At 53.7% G+C, this 19,356-nt stretch overlaps 2 protein-coding genes across 4 annotated transcripts in view; one reads left to right on the top strand and one right to left on the bottom strand.

Annotated features, from left to right (window-relative positions):
- The window catches only part of NR6A1 (nuclear receptor subfamily 6 group A member 1), a gene marked incomplete at its 5' end in the record, with an annotated part of 72,411 nt that extends 62,544 nt beyond the window's left edge, over nt 1-9,867 (bottom strand). For both annotated transcript variants that reach the window (XM_083875740.1, XM_083875741.1), the window contains one exon: nt 9,801-9,867. In XM_083875740.1, the coding sequence (XP_083731866.1) occupies nt 9,801-9,867 (67 nt within the window). The remainder of the gene's footprint in view (nt 1-9,800) is intronic.
- Nucleotides 9,868-10,445: 578 nt separating this feature from the next.
- On the top strand, nt 10,446-17,464 carry OLFML2A (olfactomedin like 2A). Of its 2 annotated transcripts, XM_083875965.1 has the most exons (8): nt 10,446-10,521; nt 13,774-14,037; nt 14,138-14,245; nt 14,350-14,535; nt 14,760-15,021; nt 15,133-15,366; nt 15,509-15,694; nt 15,935-17,464. In XM_083875965.1, the coding sequence occupies exons 1-8, from the start codon at nt 10,471-10,473 to the stop codon at nt 16,534-16,536; spliced, it is 1,893 nt and encodes a 630-aa protein (XP_083732091.1). In that variant the 5' UTR covers nt 10,446-10,470; the 3' UTR covers nt 16,537-17,464. The 2 variants fall into 2 exon arrangements, with proteins under 2 accessions (XP_083732091.1, XP_083732092.1); XM_083875966.1 differs by lacking the exon at nt 15,133-15,366 and having other exon boundaries at nt 15,935-17,463.
- Nucleotides 17,465-19,356: the final 1,892 nt, after the last annotated feature.

Below are 19,356 nucleotides of genomic sequence, written 5' to 3'. Positions count from 1 at the left end.
CCACTCAGTGAACAGTGCCAATTGTTTTCCTGTGTTTCTGTTTACAAGCGCTGAGTGCCATGAAAGGAATTAATAATTCAGCTCATGGAAGTGATGACCTCTATTGGGGTACCCCTATTTGCTGAGCAGGAATCAGCAAAAAGCTCCCTTGAAGCCACAGGGTTTCTTAAAGAGTTTTTCACTTTACAGCCTAATTTGCCATCATAACATAAATCAATTATTTCTCCTGTTCTGAGCAACAATGTTACCTATTCTCAACCCCTCGATTTCTGACTTTCCTTGTATCAAGCCAGGCCTTGTTCTTTGACTGTTGCAATGGTCTGCTAGACACACTGGCAAGGCCAGCATGGAGAGCTTGGCAGGATCAGGAACATTTGGGAACACCAGAAAAAAGAGATTATGCTATTTTGAACTTCTCTTGACCTTTACCTGCCCTTGTCCTGTTTATGCTAATTGAAGGGGTATATGGGTTACTCCTAGAAATGAACTTAGCCTGAACCTGTGACACAGCATTGGACTTTGAAGATGAGCTGTGGCACCCCCTCCCCAGTGTTACCATCTCAGGTGTGGAAGAGCTCAGGAGGTAACACAGGGCACCCTGAGCACCACAGGGATTCCCCAGGTGGGGATGAGCAGAACCTGCTGACTCAGGGAGCCCCATCACACTCCCTCCTTCCCAGCAGCTGCTGTCCTGCCCAGGATCAATCCCACCCGTGGATCCTGTGGCACAGTCCAGTGCTGCCTGTGGAGCTGCAAGCAGGGGATGTGTGTGGGACAGGCTCAGCAGGCACAGCATTTTCCAGAGAAGGCACCAAGTGCTTCTGTCAACCTGTCACAAGCCAGCCTGGCTCAGTTGTGAGGTTCTCTAGGACCCCAGGCCCTCTCTGCTGAGCTGCTCCCCAGCCTGCACCATTCCATAGGGTTATCCAGGTGCAGTACTCATGTGGCTGTTTAACTTTGAAGTTTCAATCAACCTTTTCCTTCAGGTTATTGAGGTCTTTTTGAACAGCAGCTGTGCCTTCCAGCATACCAACCTAGTGTCATCTGCAAGTCTGAGGAGTTTGTCCATCCCACTATCCAGATGGTTGATGAAATTGCCCCAACACTGACTCCCAAGGACAATCACAGCATAATGGCCACCAGTTAGTGCTTGAACTCGACTGCCACCCTTTGAAGAAAACAGTCCAGGTTTTCACCCAAACTGCCTGCAAGGATGACATGGGAGACTGCATCAGAAGCCATGTGTAATGCTAAGGTTAATGACAAAATTCCTCTCTCCTCATCCATGGATCCAGTCATTTCATCACAGAAGGAATGAGGTTGGTCAGGCATGATCTCTCCCCTTGGTAAACCCACAGTGAATGTTCCCAATTACCTTCCTGTCCTTCAAGTGCCTGGAAATGCCTTCTGGGAGGATTTGCTCCACACCCATCCCACTGAGGGACTGAGACAAGGCTGACCAGCCTGCAGTTCCCCAGAGCAGCTACTGCTCAGCAGAGCTGAGTTAAAAGTGATTCATTATCCCTTATCAGCTAAATTTTACTATACAGAGACATTCCTCCCCTTTCCCCTACATTGGGTAGAGCTTGTCTCACCTCAGCACTGAAAACACACACTGTTTGCAAAGAAGAGTGGGAAATAAGGTCATCTCATGATAAGTATTTTTACTTATTTTCATTTACATGGAGAAGAATCCCAGTTCCTGCTTACCAACAAAACCGAAAGGAAACCTACACAGAGCTGAATCTTCCATGTACCTGCACTGTATTCCTCAATACACTCTCTACATTGTTATTTTAAAAGCCTGTTTACATTCCAGTAAAATTCTGTCAGCATAGTATCTGATTTATTGATGCCATCAAAAGTCACAGGATTCCTGACATGCCTCCTGAGGCACAAAAATCAAAGCAGAAAGGAGATGCATGTTGCTGTGCTATCAGCATTACCACATCCCTTATTTTCCAGGGTTTGCAGAAGCCCTCTGTGATTTCTGAGACTGAGCACACTGCACTTCTGGAAAGCTGGTGCTTCCCTGAGACGTTCAGCAGGATCTGCTCCTAAAAACTGGGGTGGTGTGGAGGAAATGCCCTCAGAACCAGCTCATGGTAACAGCAAGACTCAGGACAGCTCTCAGGAGCTCATTCCTCTAAAGGGGACTCATACACATTTGGCATCTTATTTTAGACTTTTACCAAAAGGGAAAACACAGTCAAGCACCAACGCTTTTTAGAAAAATTATGATGATGAAGAAAAAAGCCTGTCCTAAAAGGTGATCATGTCTCTGTTTCACATCCAGTGCCTCTCAGCATGCAGCACCCCAGCCCTCAAGCACACTGTCTTTGTTCCTAGCCATGAGATTTTTGGCATCTTCTATACCTGCAGGACGTTTTGGTTCATTAGGATATTGCCTACCAGGCAGCCCAGCCTACTCCAATATTGAAAGATCAATTGCATAATCAGTCTGCAAATCTGGGGAAATTCTTTATTGACTTTCTGATAAAATGTTGGCCAACACAAGGCATACCACTTTAGCAAAATCCATCTAGAGTTCACTAGAATTACCTACATTAAAGAAACCAGAATTGACTGATATTATACAAGAGATGCTATTTTTTGAAGAGTTAACATCAACACAGATTACTACTGATCTCCTAATAAATAACAGCACGTTATGATATACAGTGTGGGAGCATCCAGCAGTGGACAGCAGGGAGAAGGAACTCTGCAGACCTGAGATATTCTAGAAACACGTGGGTTTATTGCAAGGGTTGTGGGTAAAAAGGGCTTTGCCTTCAGCCACCAGCCTGGGCTGGAGGGAACCCCAAAGAGAGAGGGAGAGAGAGAGGGTATGAGTTAAGGGAGGTAAAAGAGCTAAGAGGGGTAAGAGTGGTAAGAGAGGGAGGACCTTGTTACAATACATTATATCTCCTTTTTGTTGATTATTCTAATTTACAGTGACCAACCGGCGCAGGATACAAAACCCACAAACTCTGCACGCAGCCTATGAGAACTGCTATATTACCATATCATCCTGTATTCTAAACTTTAAAGATTACTTTTCTTATCTACTTTTTCCTTGATGCTTTGGCAGGGTGGAGAGTGGCTACATCCTTGGGTCCTTTTGTTTTCTGTCCTTCAACCCATCTCCAGCTAATCCACATCTTCCTCCCTGCCACGCGATCACATCTCAAAGCTGCCCTTCATTTCTATTTCACTCACAGGTTTTACATCTCTAGTATGTCTTACCAGGCAATCATATTCACAAGCCTTTCCTGTCCCATCTTTCCCAACAATACAGAATATGGCAGAAATCATGTTGTAAATTAGCCAGTGTTCCCAGAGGCAAGCTGTTCCAGACCCCAACCAGTGCACCAGGTTAAAACACCCCTGTAACTGGATACCTGTCAGTGTGGGAACAGCCAGGTGTGGCTCTCTCATCTTTGTAAGGTCTCCACTTCCCACAGCCACCTGTGACTGCAATAACTGACCAGTCCTTGAGGTTTCCTTCAGGTTTTCTTTCCACTATTGATTCGAGTATCTTGCTCATGAAATTCAGTGATCAGAGCCCCACGGAGCACTCCCCTCTCACCCCACCAACACCAGCATCCCAGGTTTTGTTGGAGTGAAAGGCTCACATTAAGCATTTGGCCTCCCAGGGATAGGGATTACAAACAGGCAGGAATCAAGGGAAATTTGATTCTTTCTCCCCACCTACCTCTCTGCCTACTGTCTTCCATGTTTGCAAACCGTATTAGCTCCTGCTGCTTGCAATTCCAGAAACACTTCCCTCTCTCTTTGGGGCTCATTCCAGCCACATCTGCCTATTGCTATAATCTCATTTTGCAGGATGCCACATCTCTTAGTAGCTTTTAATTGTGGTAACACATCTAAGCATCTTAAAAAGCACATCAGAAACTGTCTGACAGACAGAAAAACGCTGTTAAAAACAAACATCCTTCCTGACATTTGGATATTTGTGCCACTTGTACTAGAAAATTACCTTAAATGCAGAAAAATATCTACATTTTTAAAGAGAAGGCTCCTAATCTTTTCAATGAGAAATTAATTTTGGATTGAATTTAGTATACACTGCTGCTCTGAAGAAGAATCTGAATCTTAACTGACTTTTAATGTAACTTAAATAATACAGCAGTTCATGGCTTGCCGATTTCCATGAAAAGACAGTGCACAATTTTGCCTATTTTAAAAATCTATGTTGCAAGACATATGATTACAAGTTTTACAATTTAAAAATAATTGTTCCATACATTGCTACAGGAAATCCATTTGTATTCTTCCTTTGAAGCTGCTCAGCACTGGTGCTCCACAGATGGTCGTGTTCTGCTTGGGCAGCAGTGGGTAAGGCTGGTCCCCCTGCACCCCACCCAGCCAGGACCATGGCCACGCCTGAAACATCTCACTCTCCTTAGGAAAAATCATCCCAGCATGATTGCTGTCTGCTGGGCTAAAGGAGATGAGAAAGGCTGTGGCACTGCCATTTATTTTGCCATGATTATGGCATTTCTTATGTAGCAACTACTGCAGAGGTTTTCCTAGGAAAAAAAAAAAAAACAACAACCAAACTTGTAAACAGGTCTCTTGTTCCAATTTATAGCATCTTACTAGAATATTTTGTAGTACTTCTTATTTGATTTTCAAATTATTATTTGAACTCTTACTTGAATTCAAATAATCCCTATCCTACAGATGTTGACAACTACAGTTCACTTATTATTGGGCAATCTATATATACTTCTTTTAGCATAACCCAAAGATAAAAAAAAGAGGTGAAACACCCAGAGGTGCATTTCTTCCCCAGTACCAGTTTGCAATAGAAGCTGTTTCAAACTTAAGTTGTTTCATACAAAAAAGAGCAAAATTTTAAAATTCTGATCCTCTAGATAAAAAATCTGCTGCTGCTGGACTTGCCACTTCAGAATGTGGAGGTTTGAGAACAGGAAACAAACCCTTCACCTATCAGCTACAGAAAAGAGGTAAATTTAAAAAAATTCTACAAACAAAACAACACAGCATTGCTGAAAACAAAACCTTGAGTGCAGGCTGGAGCTGGGGATGCAGCACAGCCTGTGGTGTGCACAGATTGCCTTTTACAAAAGCCGAGTGCCCTGCACCGAGGGTGTAAGTTACCACTTGTGAGTAAGGACCAACACAGCTCCTTCCTTCTGTCCATATGAAGGAACATTTCTGGCAGGGCCAGTGAGCCCCGTTTCCCACATTGGGTGATTGATTACACTTTCCTCCTTAGAAGAGTTGATTGGTTTCCTGGTGCCAGGAAAATGATTGATGAATATTTCAGGCCATGGGCCTCTCTTCCTGCTGGGTGTCCTTTTCACATGTCTCCAATGGGCCTGGGGACTTTTTTCAAGACTAGGAAGTATCATTTTTATGGATATCATCCTGTGATAGGGACAGTTCACTGAGCAGAGGCTTTACATAAATCCAAGTGAAATACTAAAGGTCAGCTCAAGTGTTAAGGTGATGGACCCAACTGGCAGTACCAGGTAAGCAGGAAAACAGAATTGGGCAAAGAAAAGCTTCACAAAGCAGAGCAGACACACTCTGAGCTTGGTACAGCAGCAAACTGGTACTCAACACTGGCACCTTTCCTCAGCTCCCTTCAATTCGGTACACCACAAGAACAGTAAATTTGCAGGTAAGAAAACCCCTGCTTGTGACCCCCAGCAAGGGCATTTCCTTAGCACTATTGATAAAACAGGCAGACGATAGAGAGTCTCCTGGCAAAAGCACTCAAAAGACATCTGAAACAACATACTTAGAGTGATTCCTTGTAAGTATTGCCAAACAACATAAAGCTACAGCTGTGAGACTGAATGAAGAGATTCTTGGAGGACAAGTTGGTGTTTGGCAGAACTTTCAGAGACTCAGAGTTCTTTTACAAATTTTTACTACAACCACGACAGGCATAATTTAATCACTTGGCTTCAGGATCTGAGGGCTCTGCAGCAATTCCCGCAGGTAAAGCCTGGGCCTCTCAGCAGCAAATAATCAGAATAAACCCTAACACCAACAGGAGCCCCCTGCTCATTTGCAGCTCAGGGGTACAGCACCAGCAGGTCTGTGAGCAGTGCAGGGAGCTCACCACAATGAACACCTTCTGACACTGAACCACTGCTGCAACCCACATTTCCTGCAGCAAGAGCTGGGGAGGCTTTATCCCACAAGAGAATTTGGGGATTTAGTCCAAAGAACATCACAGTCCCAGGTTATGTTCCCATAAAAACTATCAAGGACATCACAGCAGTTTGCAGTCAGCCTGGCATTAAAGCTGTGATAGATTTTTACTGGGTTTTTGTGGTCTTGTTTTTTTTTAAGGAAAAAAAAAAAGCTTTAAAAAATTAATCTTTCACACTGACCAGACATTTCTCTAAGTTTAAATTTCACTACCTCTACAAGCCTACAGCTGGGATGATTAGGCAATGGAAGTTAGACATGTAACTTGTGGTCTCCGAAGGAGGCAGGGTCCACCCTGAGTAAATGAAACCTCCTTATCGAAGTGTTGGGGGAGAACTCAGATACTCCAGGTATATACTGCTTTCAAGATAAGTTATTGGCAATCATTTACCAATAAAGAACTTCACTGAAGCCAGCCTCTCTGTGGAGTATTTTCTCTTTCTAACAAAACCTGTACAGAACCATTTTTATCAACACACAAAATCTGGAAGTCTTCTAATTATGTAATTAGAACTGTAATAATTAAGACCAAAGCTAAAGCTCAAAGGGTCCCCACGTCCCCCAAACTTCCCTTTCTCAATTAACTCTGCACAGTGATAACCACTTTGGCTTAAAGGCTAAAAAAAGGACAGGATCAAAAGGCTGGTTTAATACAGCTGGAGGGAAAGAATGCATTTCAGCTCCCCAGCAGCCATCTGATGAAACCCTGGGCCAATTCCCTATGTAAATGACTTAATTAGAATTACCAGATTACACTGCTGAAGGCTTTATTTAAATAGGCAGTTTATCAACAGGATAAACTGTGCTCCCATTCTCACAGAAGGCTGGTGTAAATGCATCTGTTCAAAGCTCTACCACATAGGAGTTGAACAGTAATTCAATAAACCACTGGCATATTTTCTCCACCAAAAAAAGAAATGCCACAAAGGACTTGCCAGAGGCAGGACAAAAAGACAGCTATTGCTTCCCAACAATCAAGAATTACTCTCCCAGATGGGAAAGATCCCTCATTTTCAATAATACAGTATCTTTATACTGTTTTATGGCAAAGCAGGGGAAAAAATCCTGTTGTTGCAGTGTCACATCACACGCTGCATCTGCTCAACATACAGCACTAGTCCTGGGCTCAGCACAAAAAGGCATGCATAAACCCATCTTCCTGATTAATGATCTACAGAAGCCATCAATACCAAATTCCAACTTTATACCAAAAGGTATTTTTCCCTCTTTACCATCAAATCAAACAAAGGAGCTAAGTTGTTCCTAAATTACAAGTCTCTCATTTCCCATCACAGAACTGAGTTCAGAACCCTATGCATTATTTTCTGTTATTATTTACAAAAGCAAGAGACATCCACGTTCAACAAGCCAACACTGAGCTGAAATAACACTGTAGCTTCTTGTTTATTCAGAGACATTTGACTTCAGCAGCATTGCCATTCGACAACTCCATTTGTTTTTCTTCCTAAATCTTCAAAGAAATGTTTATAGCAAGTAAACTAAGAGCCAACTATATCAATGAAATAGTCTTTGTTAAGCAAAGGCTTATCTCATCAGATGCAAAGCAACCAAGCATAAAGAACCACTAAAAATGTCAGTGTGTGCCAGTAAAGTTTGGGAATGCTGTGGAAAAGGGAAGGATGCAGGCAAAGGAATTTTTCTTTGAAAATCTTACATTCTTTGTGCTCTGACAACTTTCCTCTTTTCTCTGGTATGAAGTTTATCCAGATCAGTAATCTGCCCATCTGAAACTCTGATAGTTTTACGGGAATGCAAAATTCGAGTAGTTTCCTGACAAATGTCTTCCAAGACCACAGGACACAATAGTGTCCAAAGTTACCTTAATTCTAGATAATCTGTTGTGTCCCTATTTTAGCTAAAACATAAAGTAATTTAAACTATGTAAAAGCCATCATGTCTCACTCACAAAGGAAAAAGATGCCACCTGAAGCTATAGCAAAACTGATCTTAAATGGGACCCTGTTGAGAAAAAATTGCTACTACTGCAGTAAAAATGAATGCCTTAAATAGCTTTTTTTTAAAAAAAAAAATGGTTTTATACCTTGCCATTGATTTGCTCAATGAAAAAATACGTTTCTTACATAGAAGAGGAAGTACTCAAATTGGCAAGGGAAAACCACCACCTTATATTCTAAGAACGTCAAGTGTCCCCTGAAATAATGAGGCTGCAATTGCCCGTAAGTGCTGAAATAAAACTACAGCCCTGCATTTCAAAGTTATCCTGAGTTATCCTGCCAATAAACTTGCAGCAGTTTACCCTGGGTTAACACAGAAGCCACGTGCAGAGCTTAAGTTCATTAATGATTTTAACATGAACATTTTAACACCAAGAATACAATCTTTTATACCTCATACAATTTTCACTGGTTTTGTTAAGAGCTAAGATGCTGTTCCTCAAGGTATCAAAAGTACTGCGAATCTTTCTTAAGAAAACAAAATATTCAGAGTCTTCGTTTCCCATTATCACTTGCAGGTATTTTATAAAACCATGAATTAACAACCCAACCTTTCCTGCTCCTCCCCCAGAGGCTTTAGAAAGACTGAAGGTCGAGCAATGTCTCAACACTGCACCAGCATTTCACATTTTATAAGGCAAAGTAGTAAAAGGTTGTTACATCACCCATTCAAAAGACTAACCACGGCCACAGGTACGTCTGTCACAAGAAACTCTTAAAGCTAATCTGATTAATCAAAAGAGATTTCCCCCAAAATCCCATATCTGGGGGAAAAATAGCGAATGCAGACAAAGCATTAATATTGTTGTACTCTTAGGGACCCTAAAGCGACTGAGACTTCACAAATTAAATCAGAAACTGAGACTTCACAAATTAAATCAGAAAGTTCAAAAAGCACTAAGGCTATATTAAAGTATTAAAGAGCGTTATTAGAATGTTATTAAAGCATCTAAGAGTATTAAGTGTCTTGGACATCTAATTAAGTGAGGAAATAAAGCGCTCCCCGGGAGAACTCAGCACTGCGATCAGGGCGATCACAGAAATGCCCATTCCTGCAGTTCCCACACCGCCTGTATCTCCAAAACCCGAGGATGCCGCCGGATAAAAAGCCTCTTTTGTCCGAGCAAACCCTTTGTAGAGAACCCGAGCACCTTAAAATGGTAAAATGCAATCGCAAACCATAAAAACTGGCAGGGACATTCAAGTGCAGATGCGGCATCTGCATAGGGGAAGTGTAAAAGGGTCCCAAATGGTGCCCATAAACCGCGGGCAGGGCCGGGACACCCGCGGGACCCCGGCACGGGGAAAAACCGCGATTTTACCCAACGAGTTAAATCCGCGGGGAACCCCGCACCGCCCGCAGGGACCCGCTGTGGGCGACCCCCGTGTGTGTGTGTGTGTGTGTGTGTGTGTGTGTGTGTGTGTGTGTGTGCGTGTGCGTGTCTGTGTGTGTGTCCCTCCCGCCCAGCCCCGAGCGGGTCCGGGCCCGGCCCGGGGGCACAGGGCCTTTGTTGCGCCCCGCGGCCGCGGAAAGTTGCGAGGCCGGGCCGGGCAGGCAGAGCCCCCGGTACCGCCGGCCCCGCGCCCCCGGAGCCCCGGCGTGGCACTCACCGCTGCGGGGCGGCCCCTTGCTGGCGGCGCGGGGCTCCGGGAGCTCGGCGGGCGGCTCCAGCTCCATGGCGGCGCCGGGGCCGCGCCGGGCCGGGCCGAGCCGGGCCGGGGCTCGGCGCTCTCAGCGGCCCCGGCGGCCGCGCTGCCCCATGGCCGCTCGGCGCTGCTGACAGCCGGGGCCGGCCGCGCTCCGCCCCCGCGGGGCACCACGGGAGATGTAGTCCGAGCGCCGCCCCGCCCGGCTCCGCGGGGCACCACGGGAGATGTAGTCCGAGCGCCGCCCGCGGGGAGCCCCGCCCCGCCCTGCCCCGCCCCGCCCCGCTCCCCCGGCCGGTGCACCGGGAGCGGGGGGCGCCAGGGGGCACCCGCCCGCCGAGCCCCGAGCCATGCCCGCGGCACCGCCACAGGGGAACCGGGCACAGCCGGACGGGCAGCCCTGGCACGGGGCACCGGCAGCCCCGGTACGGCGAGGGCACCGGGCGGGCACGGCCAGCTCCGCCCGGGGGGAACGCGCCGCCCCCGCGCCGCCGCTGCCGGGGCCGGTGCCGCCGCCAGGACGGGGCGGGACGGGACGGGACGGGCAGACGGGACGGGAGGGGCGGCTCCTCCCCACCCCCGGGACGGGACGGGACCGGACGGGTCCGGGCGGGCGGTCACCGCCGCTCTCGCCATGCGGGCGCTGCTGCTGCTCCCCGCGCTGCTGCTCCCGGCGCTGGCCACGGTAAGGACCGGCACCGGCACCGGCTGGGATCGGGGCCGGGAATGCGCCCACGGCGGCGGTGGGGAGCGGGCGGGAGCAGCCCCGGCCCCGCGGGACCGGCCCGGTGTCCCGGTGTCGCTGTTCCCGGTGCCCGGCACAGGGAGGGGGGGCCGGGGTTCGGTGCCCCCATCGCGGGGGTCGGGCGCGGAATGAGCCGGGCAGTTCGAGGGGCTGGAAGGTGCCCCAGCCGTGATGGGAGCCCCAGTGAGCGACTCCGTGCAGAGAGAACAGCCCGGACAAGCCTCCCCCGCGGGGATGGGGAGCAGGAGCGGGGCGGGGGGAACCGGCCGCCCCCAGGCGTCCAGAGCCCTCGGCTCCAGCTGGAAGATCTCTGCCGCGGGGTCAGTGGCCGGAGGACACCGGACCCGGCCCAGGGGAGTGGTGCTGGGAGCAGCCACTGCTGGGATCACCAAATGTGAAAAAGACGGGATTTTCCAAGACATTCGGTGGAGAACGACACTGACACAGCTGTTGTCGGCAGCGCTTAGCTTGGAGCAGATATGCAAAGCCTGGAATGCCCTGTTGTTGGGTTCCCGGCGGGGCGCCAGGGGTGATGCTGGCAGGACTGAGCGACCCACGCGGTGCCGCCTCCTCCTCCCTCCCTCCCTCCCTCCCGCCCCGCAGGTGCTGCCTGCTGTGCTCAGAGGGGGTTTCTCCCTTCTTGCTGTTGGATGAGACCCCCCTGGTGGGCACGGCTGAGTCCCTGTGACCAGCACGGGATGCCCAAAGCAGCGCCAGCACCCGGGGCTTGGCCACCTCCATCCACGGTCCAGCCCTGCCAGCACCGTCCTGCCTCAGCTTCAGGACGGGTTTGACACCTTGTGCCAAGCCCGGGGGGAGGAGGAAGAGGAGGGTGACATGGTTTCCCTCCCAGCAGCTGTGCCAGGGGCATGTGGTGCAGCAGCTTATCAACACAGCGTGTTTTCCTCCCAGACCAGTTCTCTGACAGCAGCCAAAGGGCGGCTTAAATGCTGGCCAAGGGTCATTGTCAAAGGTCCCGCTTTCTCCAAATAATGTCACAAACTCTGTGCTCACATGGATGCTCTTGCAAGAGGCCCCAGAAACTGGGAAAATTACCCAGCTCATAAAACTCGCAGTGAGAAAACCCTCAGCAAAGTGCAGGGACACTCTCCCCACACCAGCCGTGGTTGTGCAGCTGGGACCCACTCGGGAGGAGAGGCAGCACCCTGGGCTGAGGTCTGCAGCCAGTGGGGGCATCCAGGGAAAGGATCACCAGAGCCCCTGCAGAGCTGCAGCAGCTCCCCATGCAGCTTTCCTGGGGAGCTCCACCTGGAGAAAGCAGAGCACCACGGGCTGCCTTCTGCACCCACATCCCCAAGCACCTTGGAACAGATATCCAAAGCCTGGAATGCCCTGTTGCTTGGGTTCTCAGCTGGGTGCCAGGGGTGATGCTGGCACAAGCACCTGTACTCTGTGGGGAGAGGGTCTGGGTGTGCCCTGCTGTGGGCTGTCCCCTGTAGGGCTGACAGAGGGCCCCCAGCCCATGGACCGCAGTGGGCGACCCTCACAGAGTCTCCCATGTGGGAGCCTGCTTTTTAATACTTTCTTGCTCGTGGGCTTGCCTGTATAAATAGAGCATGCAGTTCCTGTTTAGGGAAGCTGGCAGATGGCAGGGTGAGGTTTAGTGTTACGTGGAGGTGCAGAGAGCACCCACAGCGGGATGGATGGGACTGTGGGCAGGGGCTGCCCTTCATGCCATGGGAGAGGTTCTGTGTGCTGGGAGCAGAGGGGTCACAGCATGTGCAGGGCTCGGGCTGTGCTGCAGCAGCGGCACCTGCACCAGCGTTCTGGAGACCCCCCAGCTTGGAACTTCAGTGGGCCTGCAATGGGGCATGCCAGGGCCTCGCATGGGGTTACCAGAGGGATGTGTGTGTGTGCACCAGGAGCTCAGGCAGGGCCGTGCACAGGGGTGGACACTGCTCTGGCCAGGACAGCCACCCCCGGGCTGTGAATTGCCCTGTGTGTGTTTGCACAAGTGCTGCCGTGCCCATGGGGGAGGGAGGTCAGAGGGCCTGGCGAGGTGGTGTTTGGGGAGGGGGTCCCTGTCCTGCTCCCTGCTGAGAGCTTGATTAGATTCTGCTCAATTTACAGCCCTTTGGCTTCCTGGTGTTTTTCCTTCAGCCAGCAGGACCTTGTTTCCCTTTGAAGGAAAGAGGGTTTTTTGAAATGCAAAATGTGTGAAGTTTTGCAGCCCTTCAGAAAGGGGAGGAAGCCCCTGGCCTGTGTGGGCTGTGGGGAGCTGGGGGTCTGTGCCCAGCTCAGGGAGCCCCAGTGCCAGCAGCACAGCAGCCCTGCTGGCCCAGCAAGGGGGATCCTTGTGGCCCTGGGTGCTGCCTGCAGGCAGGACATGGACCCCGTGGGGCTCTGCCCTTTCCCACGCCGCTCTGTGCTCCGGAGAGCACCAGGAACCAGAGCTCAGCTTGTTTCCCAGCTCTGCCACCGTTCTGTTTTCCAGGATGAGTCAGAGTCCCTGTGGGCAGAGCCCTCTCCCTGCGGGGTCACTGCTCTCCCTGCTCTCCCTGCTCTCCTGCCCTCCTGGGGGCTTGGAGCCCATGGGACACCCAGAGCAGCCTGGCCATGCCCCTCCCAGCCCAGGGGTCCCCCACAGCTGGGGGCAGGGGGTGAGGGACTCGGCTCCCCTGCTCCTGAGCACAACGGGAGAAATGAGCTAAACCAGCCTGGGCTCTGTGGCGTGAATCAGGGCCATGTGTGGAAACAAGGGAGTCCTTGAGCGTTGTGCCTCAGGCCATGGGGGCAGACTGAGGGGCCGAGCTCACCCCGAGGTGGCCGCATGTCACCGCCAACAACGAGCCCTGTGTGGGCCTGGAGCAGGGCACAGAGGCACTGCTGGGTCTTCTTGCCACCATCCTTGCTCGCTGAGGTCTTGCTGGAGGCTGGGAAACAGCCACGAAAACGAGACTGAAGTACCTAGGCCACACAACACCGGTGGCTGCAGGGGTGAGCAGCTCCCTGGGCTTTGTCACTGTTCCCTCGGGTGCAGAGTGGTGGGACAGGGTGCTCTGGACTAGACCATGTCTCACACACTCTTTGGGGCACAACCACCAGCCCCAGGGGCAGTGGGGGATCTCTGGGCAAGCAGCAGTGAGGGAGTTGGCTGTGATGGTCTGCTGGGGCTGGCGAGGCCCTGTGGGACACCCGGGTGGGACAGCGAGCTCATTGCGTGTCCCGCAGGCTCTGGGTGACGTGGACCAGGTCCGGATGACCTCGGAGGGCTCCGACTGCCGCTGCAAGTGCATCCTGCGGCCGCTGAGCAAGGACGCCTGCAGCCGCGTCAGGAGCGGCAGCGCGCGCGTGGAGGATTTCTACACCGTGGAGACGGTGAGCTCGGGGGCTGACTGCAAGTGCTCCTGCACCGCGCCGCCCTCCTCGCTCAACCCCTGCGAGAACGAGTGGAAGATGGAGAAGCTGAAGAAACAGGCCCCTGAGCTCTTCAAGGTATCTGTGGTGTGGTGGGACTGTGTGTGCCTCTGCCCCATACCCTGTGCACTGTGCCCCAGCCCTTACCCCAGGCCCCGTCCCTGTGTCCCCCCTGCAGCTGCAGTCCATGGTGGACCTGCTCGAGGGAACGCTGTACAGCATGGACCTGATGAAGGTGCACTCCTACATCAGCAAGGTGGTGGCGCAGATGAACACGCTGGAGGAGGTGAGTGAGCTCCAGCAGCACCATCCCTGCCCTGCTCCCCACTGGGCAGCTCAGGACCCTCTGTGAGCTCCCTGAGTAGGGCTTCAGCCTCTCCTCTCCTGCAGACCATCAAGACCAACCTGAGCAGAGAGAATGACTTCATGAAGGAGAGTGTGCAGCACCTCACTGACCAGATGAAACGCTACGAGAACTACTCTGACATCATGATCAGCATCAAGAAGGAGATCTCCAACCTGGGCTACCAGCTGCTGCAGAAGGATGCGGCTGCCATTCCTGAGAGCAAGGCACAGGTACCCCAAGGCACAGGTACCCCAGGACACAGATACCCCCCAGGCCCAGCCCCATGCAGGCACGGTGGGAGCTGCCAGGCAGGGCCAAGCTCCCCCAGGCTCGTGGTGGGTGCATTGGGGTAACCCCTGGGCTGGTGCCTGTGCTGCCCACTGCCTGGCACAGCGGTGGCAGGGCAGAGGAGGGCATGGGAGGAAAGGGGATCCGACCAAGCTATGCCCCCCAGGACACGACAGGAGGCCAAGAGAAGGAGGCAGGACGGTACCCCAGCACCCGCAAGGCACTGGGGGACAGGGCAGGCCCCCGACCGCCCAAGGAGAAGCTGCTGAAGCCCGAAAAGCCCAAAAAGGAGAACGCCAAGGCCAGGATGGGGTCACAGCCCACGGCCAAGCCCAAGCCCCTGGCGCAGCAGCAGACTGTGGTCCGAGGCATCACGTATTACAAGGTCGGGCAGGCGGGAGCGGCGGAGGGTCCAGCCGGTGGCCGCGGTGAGTCGGGAGGCAGGGCAGGGATGGAGGGCTGGGAGGGCAGCTCTCCCCGAGGTGGAGAGTCGGGGCTGCCCTTGCAAGCACACTAACACCCAGCTTGTCCCCCCACAGAGGGCCCTGTGAGAGGGGCAGTTGTGTCAGAGCAGCAGGAGGAGAGGAGCCCCCCGCCCCCCCCAGCTGAGGACACCCCAGCCCAAGCTGTTGCACAGACAGAGACCATCGTGCCCATCACCACGGCTGTGCCCAGCACCGCCCCGGCCCCCCGCAGCACGGCCCGGAGCCCCCCCGGCCCTGCCCTCGGGCAGGGGGCTGACAGCACTGGGGACCCCGAAACACCAAACAGAGGTGGGTGAGCGGGGGGCACCCAGCCCTGTGTGCCCAGTGCCCCTGGCCGGCCTAAGCCAGCAGTAATCTGCCACGGGGAAGGAGGAGGAATCAGCTGCCTGGGGCAGGGATAAGCCTTCCTCTTCCTCCCCTCGGTACCCAGTAAAGGAGGTGGAGTGCGAAGGCACCATTGAGTCCGTGGAGCCCCCGATGGAGCACCACAGCTACGGGCGCAACGAGGGGGCCTGGATGAAGGACCCGGCGGCCAAGGACGAGCGCATCTACGTCACCAACTACTACTATGGGAACAGCCTGGTGGAGTTCAGGAGCCTCGACAACTTCAAGCAGGGTGAGGGGCAAGCAGCTGAGTGGGCACAGGCGCCCCTGGCTCCTCCCTGATGGGTGTCCAGTGCTGTGTGACACCAGCTGTGCTGGACCCTGGGGTGGTGGGCAGCTGAGGGGAGCTGGGGAGCACCCAGAGGGCAGCAAGGGGGATACGAGTCCCCTGCTGCTGCCAGCATGCTCTAGCCATTGTGCATGGGACCTCAGCGCTGTGGAGGGTTCCAACACCTCTCCCACCCACTCACAGGCCGCTGGAGCAATCTCTATAAGCTGCCCTACAACTGGATTGGCACCGGGCACGTGGTGTACAGAGGGGCCTTCTACTACAACCGTGCCTTCACCAAGAACATCATCAAGTATGACCTGAAGGAGCGGTATGTGGCAGGCTGGGCACAGCTCCATGACGTGGTGTATGAGGACACGACGCCCTGGAAGTGGAGGGGCCACTCGGACATCGACTTTGCTGTGGATGAGAGCGGGCTTTGGGTCATCTACCCCTCGGTGGACTATGACTACTCACAGCAGGAGGTGATTGTCCTCAGCCGACTTGACCCCGTGGACCTCTCGGTGCGCAAGGAAACCACCTGGAAGACGGGGCTGAAGCGCAACACATATGGGAACTGCTTCATCATCTGTGGCATCCTCTACGCTGTGGACACCTACAGCCAAAAGGAAGGGCAGATCTCCTATGCCTTCGACACGCATACAGACACAGAGGCTGAGCTCCGACTGCCCTTCCTCAACCACTACTCCTTCACCACGCAGGTCGACTACAACCCCAAGGAGAAAGTGCTCTATGCCTGGGACAACGGCCATCAGATGACCTACGGGCTCCACTTCGTGGTCTGAGTGCCCGGGCGGGTCCCACTGCACTCCTGCACCCACCCTGCCCATGCCTGGCAAAGGCACCCTGACGCAGCCTGGCCCGGGCACCCCACCTTCAGCCAGGGCTGTGGCAAGAGCCCAGCTTCCACCCCAAAACCTTCTCCATCTGCTGTGGCCATCACCTGCACTGTGCCCGCTGTACTGCAGGGCAGGGAGAGCATGTGAGAGCAGCCCCCAGCAGACACCTGGTGACAATGTGGCCCCTGGGGCCGTGGCAGCTCAGCCAGCATCCCCTTCCCAGGGACACAGAGAGGAGCCCAGCCCCGCATCCCTCTGCCCCTGCTGGCACCACCCACCCTGCACCAGCTCCCTGAGCACCCTCTGCACTGCCCCCAGCCCAGCCACACTCCCTGCAAGCCCCCCAGGGCCGTGAGTGCCATCCCAGCCCCTGGCCTGCCCCGAGCCCCGTGGGTTGGCTGGGGCCCCTCACTGCCAGGCACCAGCAACAGGTGCCAGTCACTATTTTAGGAAATGTGGTTAAGATGCCTTTGCTTTTGCTGATCATGAGTTTGTTATTTAAATACATTCACTGGAGCCGTGCAAGTCCCCTTTGGCAGCAGGTGTGGAGGAGCCTGCCCGGGGGTGTCCTGCTTGCACACCCACCTGCACACCTGCCCCCACACCTGCCCTCACACCTGCCTCACACCTGCCCGCACCTCACACCACCCAGCACTGGACAAGGCAGCCCTCGGGCCTCTCACTCTCTGTGTGAGGCCGAGTGAGGGGCTGTGAGCGCTTGGCTTGGTTTTGGTCATTTAGACATGAACAGTATTAAAATATAACAAATACGAGAGCCGGCTCTGTGTGTTGTCATTTGTCCTGAAGCTGGGCAGGGAAGAGTGGGCAGGGTGGGTGCTCACCATTCCCGTCCTTCACTGTCCCTGTCCCTTGCCATCCTTATCCACTGACCCGACTTCCAGGGCCAGGAGTGCCCAGGGGTTGCTGTCACAGCTGTTGCACACCTTGCAGGCACATCTGCCCACACTGGGCCCAGGGCAGGCATCCCACTCTGCTCTCAGGTCCTCCTCTGGCTCACGGCAGCACCTGCCCCTGCCCCTGCCTCTGCCCCTGCCCTGAGCCCCCACATTGGCCATTCACTGCACCCCTGGCTTGGCTGTGGGTCCTCGCCACCAAAAAGCCAGAAAGGAGCCGGCCGACTTTTCCCCCCGACTGGATCCCTGCCAGCCTTTTATCTAGCGATCCCCAGCAAATCCCTGTACAAACAATACGGATTTCTGACATTTTTTCGTGGTAAAGTAAACTCCCAGCGCATCTCTAATTCCAGGGCTTTGTTGTTCTTCCGCAGGGGCTGCCGTGGCTCCGCGCTGTGCTGGGCTGGGCTACGGACACCCCTCTGCTCTCCTCGGTTAGAAAACATGGGAAGGGAGGAATGAAACCCACATGGTCAGAGCACTGTGTTGTGTTGGGTCCTTTGGACCCAGTGGGGAGTTTCAGTCCCAGCAGCTCTTTGTGGTTCTGGCACAGGGCCCTAATGGCTGGTCCTGCTCTCTGGTCCCATGTTCTGCCCCTGGTTTCAGTTCCAGTTCCATGACAAGCCAGGCTGGGGAGGACAGGGATCCCTGAGCAGGACACAGTGGGGACACGTGGGTGGGGGCAGGATGGGCTCCCGCTGCGACAGGCGCTGCTGACTTCCAGACATTCCTCCTGTGCGTGGCCGGCACCACCTCGGCTCATAACGTGATTAAAAGATTAAAATCTCTCAGTTCAGCAGCAAGCAGCAAATGAAGCTTGAGACAGGGATGTTGGGGGGCTGTGGTGCTCGAAGCCCCCGTGACAGCAATGTGGTGCCCAAGGAAGGGCAGATGAGGCCATCTGGGCAGGTGGCTCTGGTGCCACAGCCCTTGCTCCCAAAATCTCCTCCTGTCCTCAGTGCAGTCGGGCAGTGAGCCCGGATACCCCCCACCTCCTTCTCAGTTACTGGCCGGGCTGGTTTGTTTGTGGTGGTTTTGCCTCCTTCCTGGCCCCACTACCCGGGCTGGCGTCCTGCTCTCCCCACAGTTCCAGCCCAGTGCTGAGCTGTCTCAGGGCTGAAGTGAGCTGGGGCTGGCCAGTCTCTGGCTGGGCAGAATGTACAGAGGGAAGGTGACATCCTGGCCAGAGCCTGCCCATGGTTGCAGTCTGTTGGAACCCACAGAGGGTGCACCAAAACTTCAGTCCTTGCTCCACCCCAAGAGCTGCCTCTGCCTGGATCCCCTGCAGCTGAGCAGTCTGGGCACAGCCAGGTCCCAGGACCAGGGGATTGGCAGAGGGCTCTTCTTGGGACATGGTGTCCAGCCATGCCAGGTCATCCCTGGGGAGCAGAAGGCTCAGTGCCAGCACCACAACTCTCATGTTGTGCCACCACCCATTTGCTGCCCATGCTGGGACATTTGATGGGAGAACTGGTACCACCAGGGCCTCTGGTCAGTCTCCAGGAGCTGCAGGGAGGTGCAGGGACATGGTGTGATGTGGGGACACATGTGCCAAGGCTGAGGACCCCAAGCAGCTGCAGGAAAGGGCTGGGCAGCGGGTGGTGGGCGGTGGTGGTGGCTGGAGGGAAGGGAGGGGAGCCGTGGGCCTTGGCAGTGCCGCTGCTGACTCACTCACCAGTGGAAACAGAATTTTTTCCCAGGCTTACACCAACAGCTCCACAGCACCCTGGCCTTGCCATGGCAGCCCCTTGGGTTGGCAGGGTGCACCTGCAAACACCCCTTCCCTGGCAGCACCCATGGAACAGCACAGCATGGCAGGGAGCAGGGGCTCCCATGGCCAGGCTCTGCTCAG

This window comes from Zosterops lateralis (genome assembly GCF_965231275.1).
Source record: "Zosterops lateralis genome assembly, chromosome: 20".
In the NCBI taxonomy this organism is placed as follows: domain Eukaryota; kingdom Metazoa; phylum Chordata; class Aves; order Passeriformes; family Zosteropidae; genus Zosterops; species Zosterops lateralis.
The sequence above is the reverse complement of the archived record's forward strand: the minus strand, read 5'-3'. Positions and strand labels throughout refer to the sequence as shown.

Excerpts from the sequence above, each read along its gene's own strand:
- OLFML2A (XM_083875965.1), top strand. The coding sequence starts at position 10,471 with ATGCGGGCGCTGCTGCTGCTCCCCGCGCTGCTGCTCCCGGCGCTGGCC. Across the intron at positions 15,022-15,132 it reads GGGTCCAGCCGGTGGCCGCG|AGGGCCCTGTGAGAGGGGCA; the intron begins GTGAGTCGGGAG and ends GTCCCCCCACAG. Across the intron at positions 15,367-15,508 it reads CCCCGAAACACCAAACAGAG|TAAAGGAGGTGGAGTGCGAA; the intron begins GTGGGTGAGCGG and ends CTCGGTACCCAG.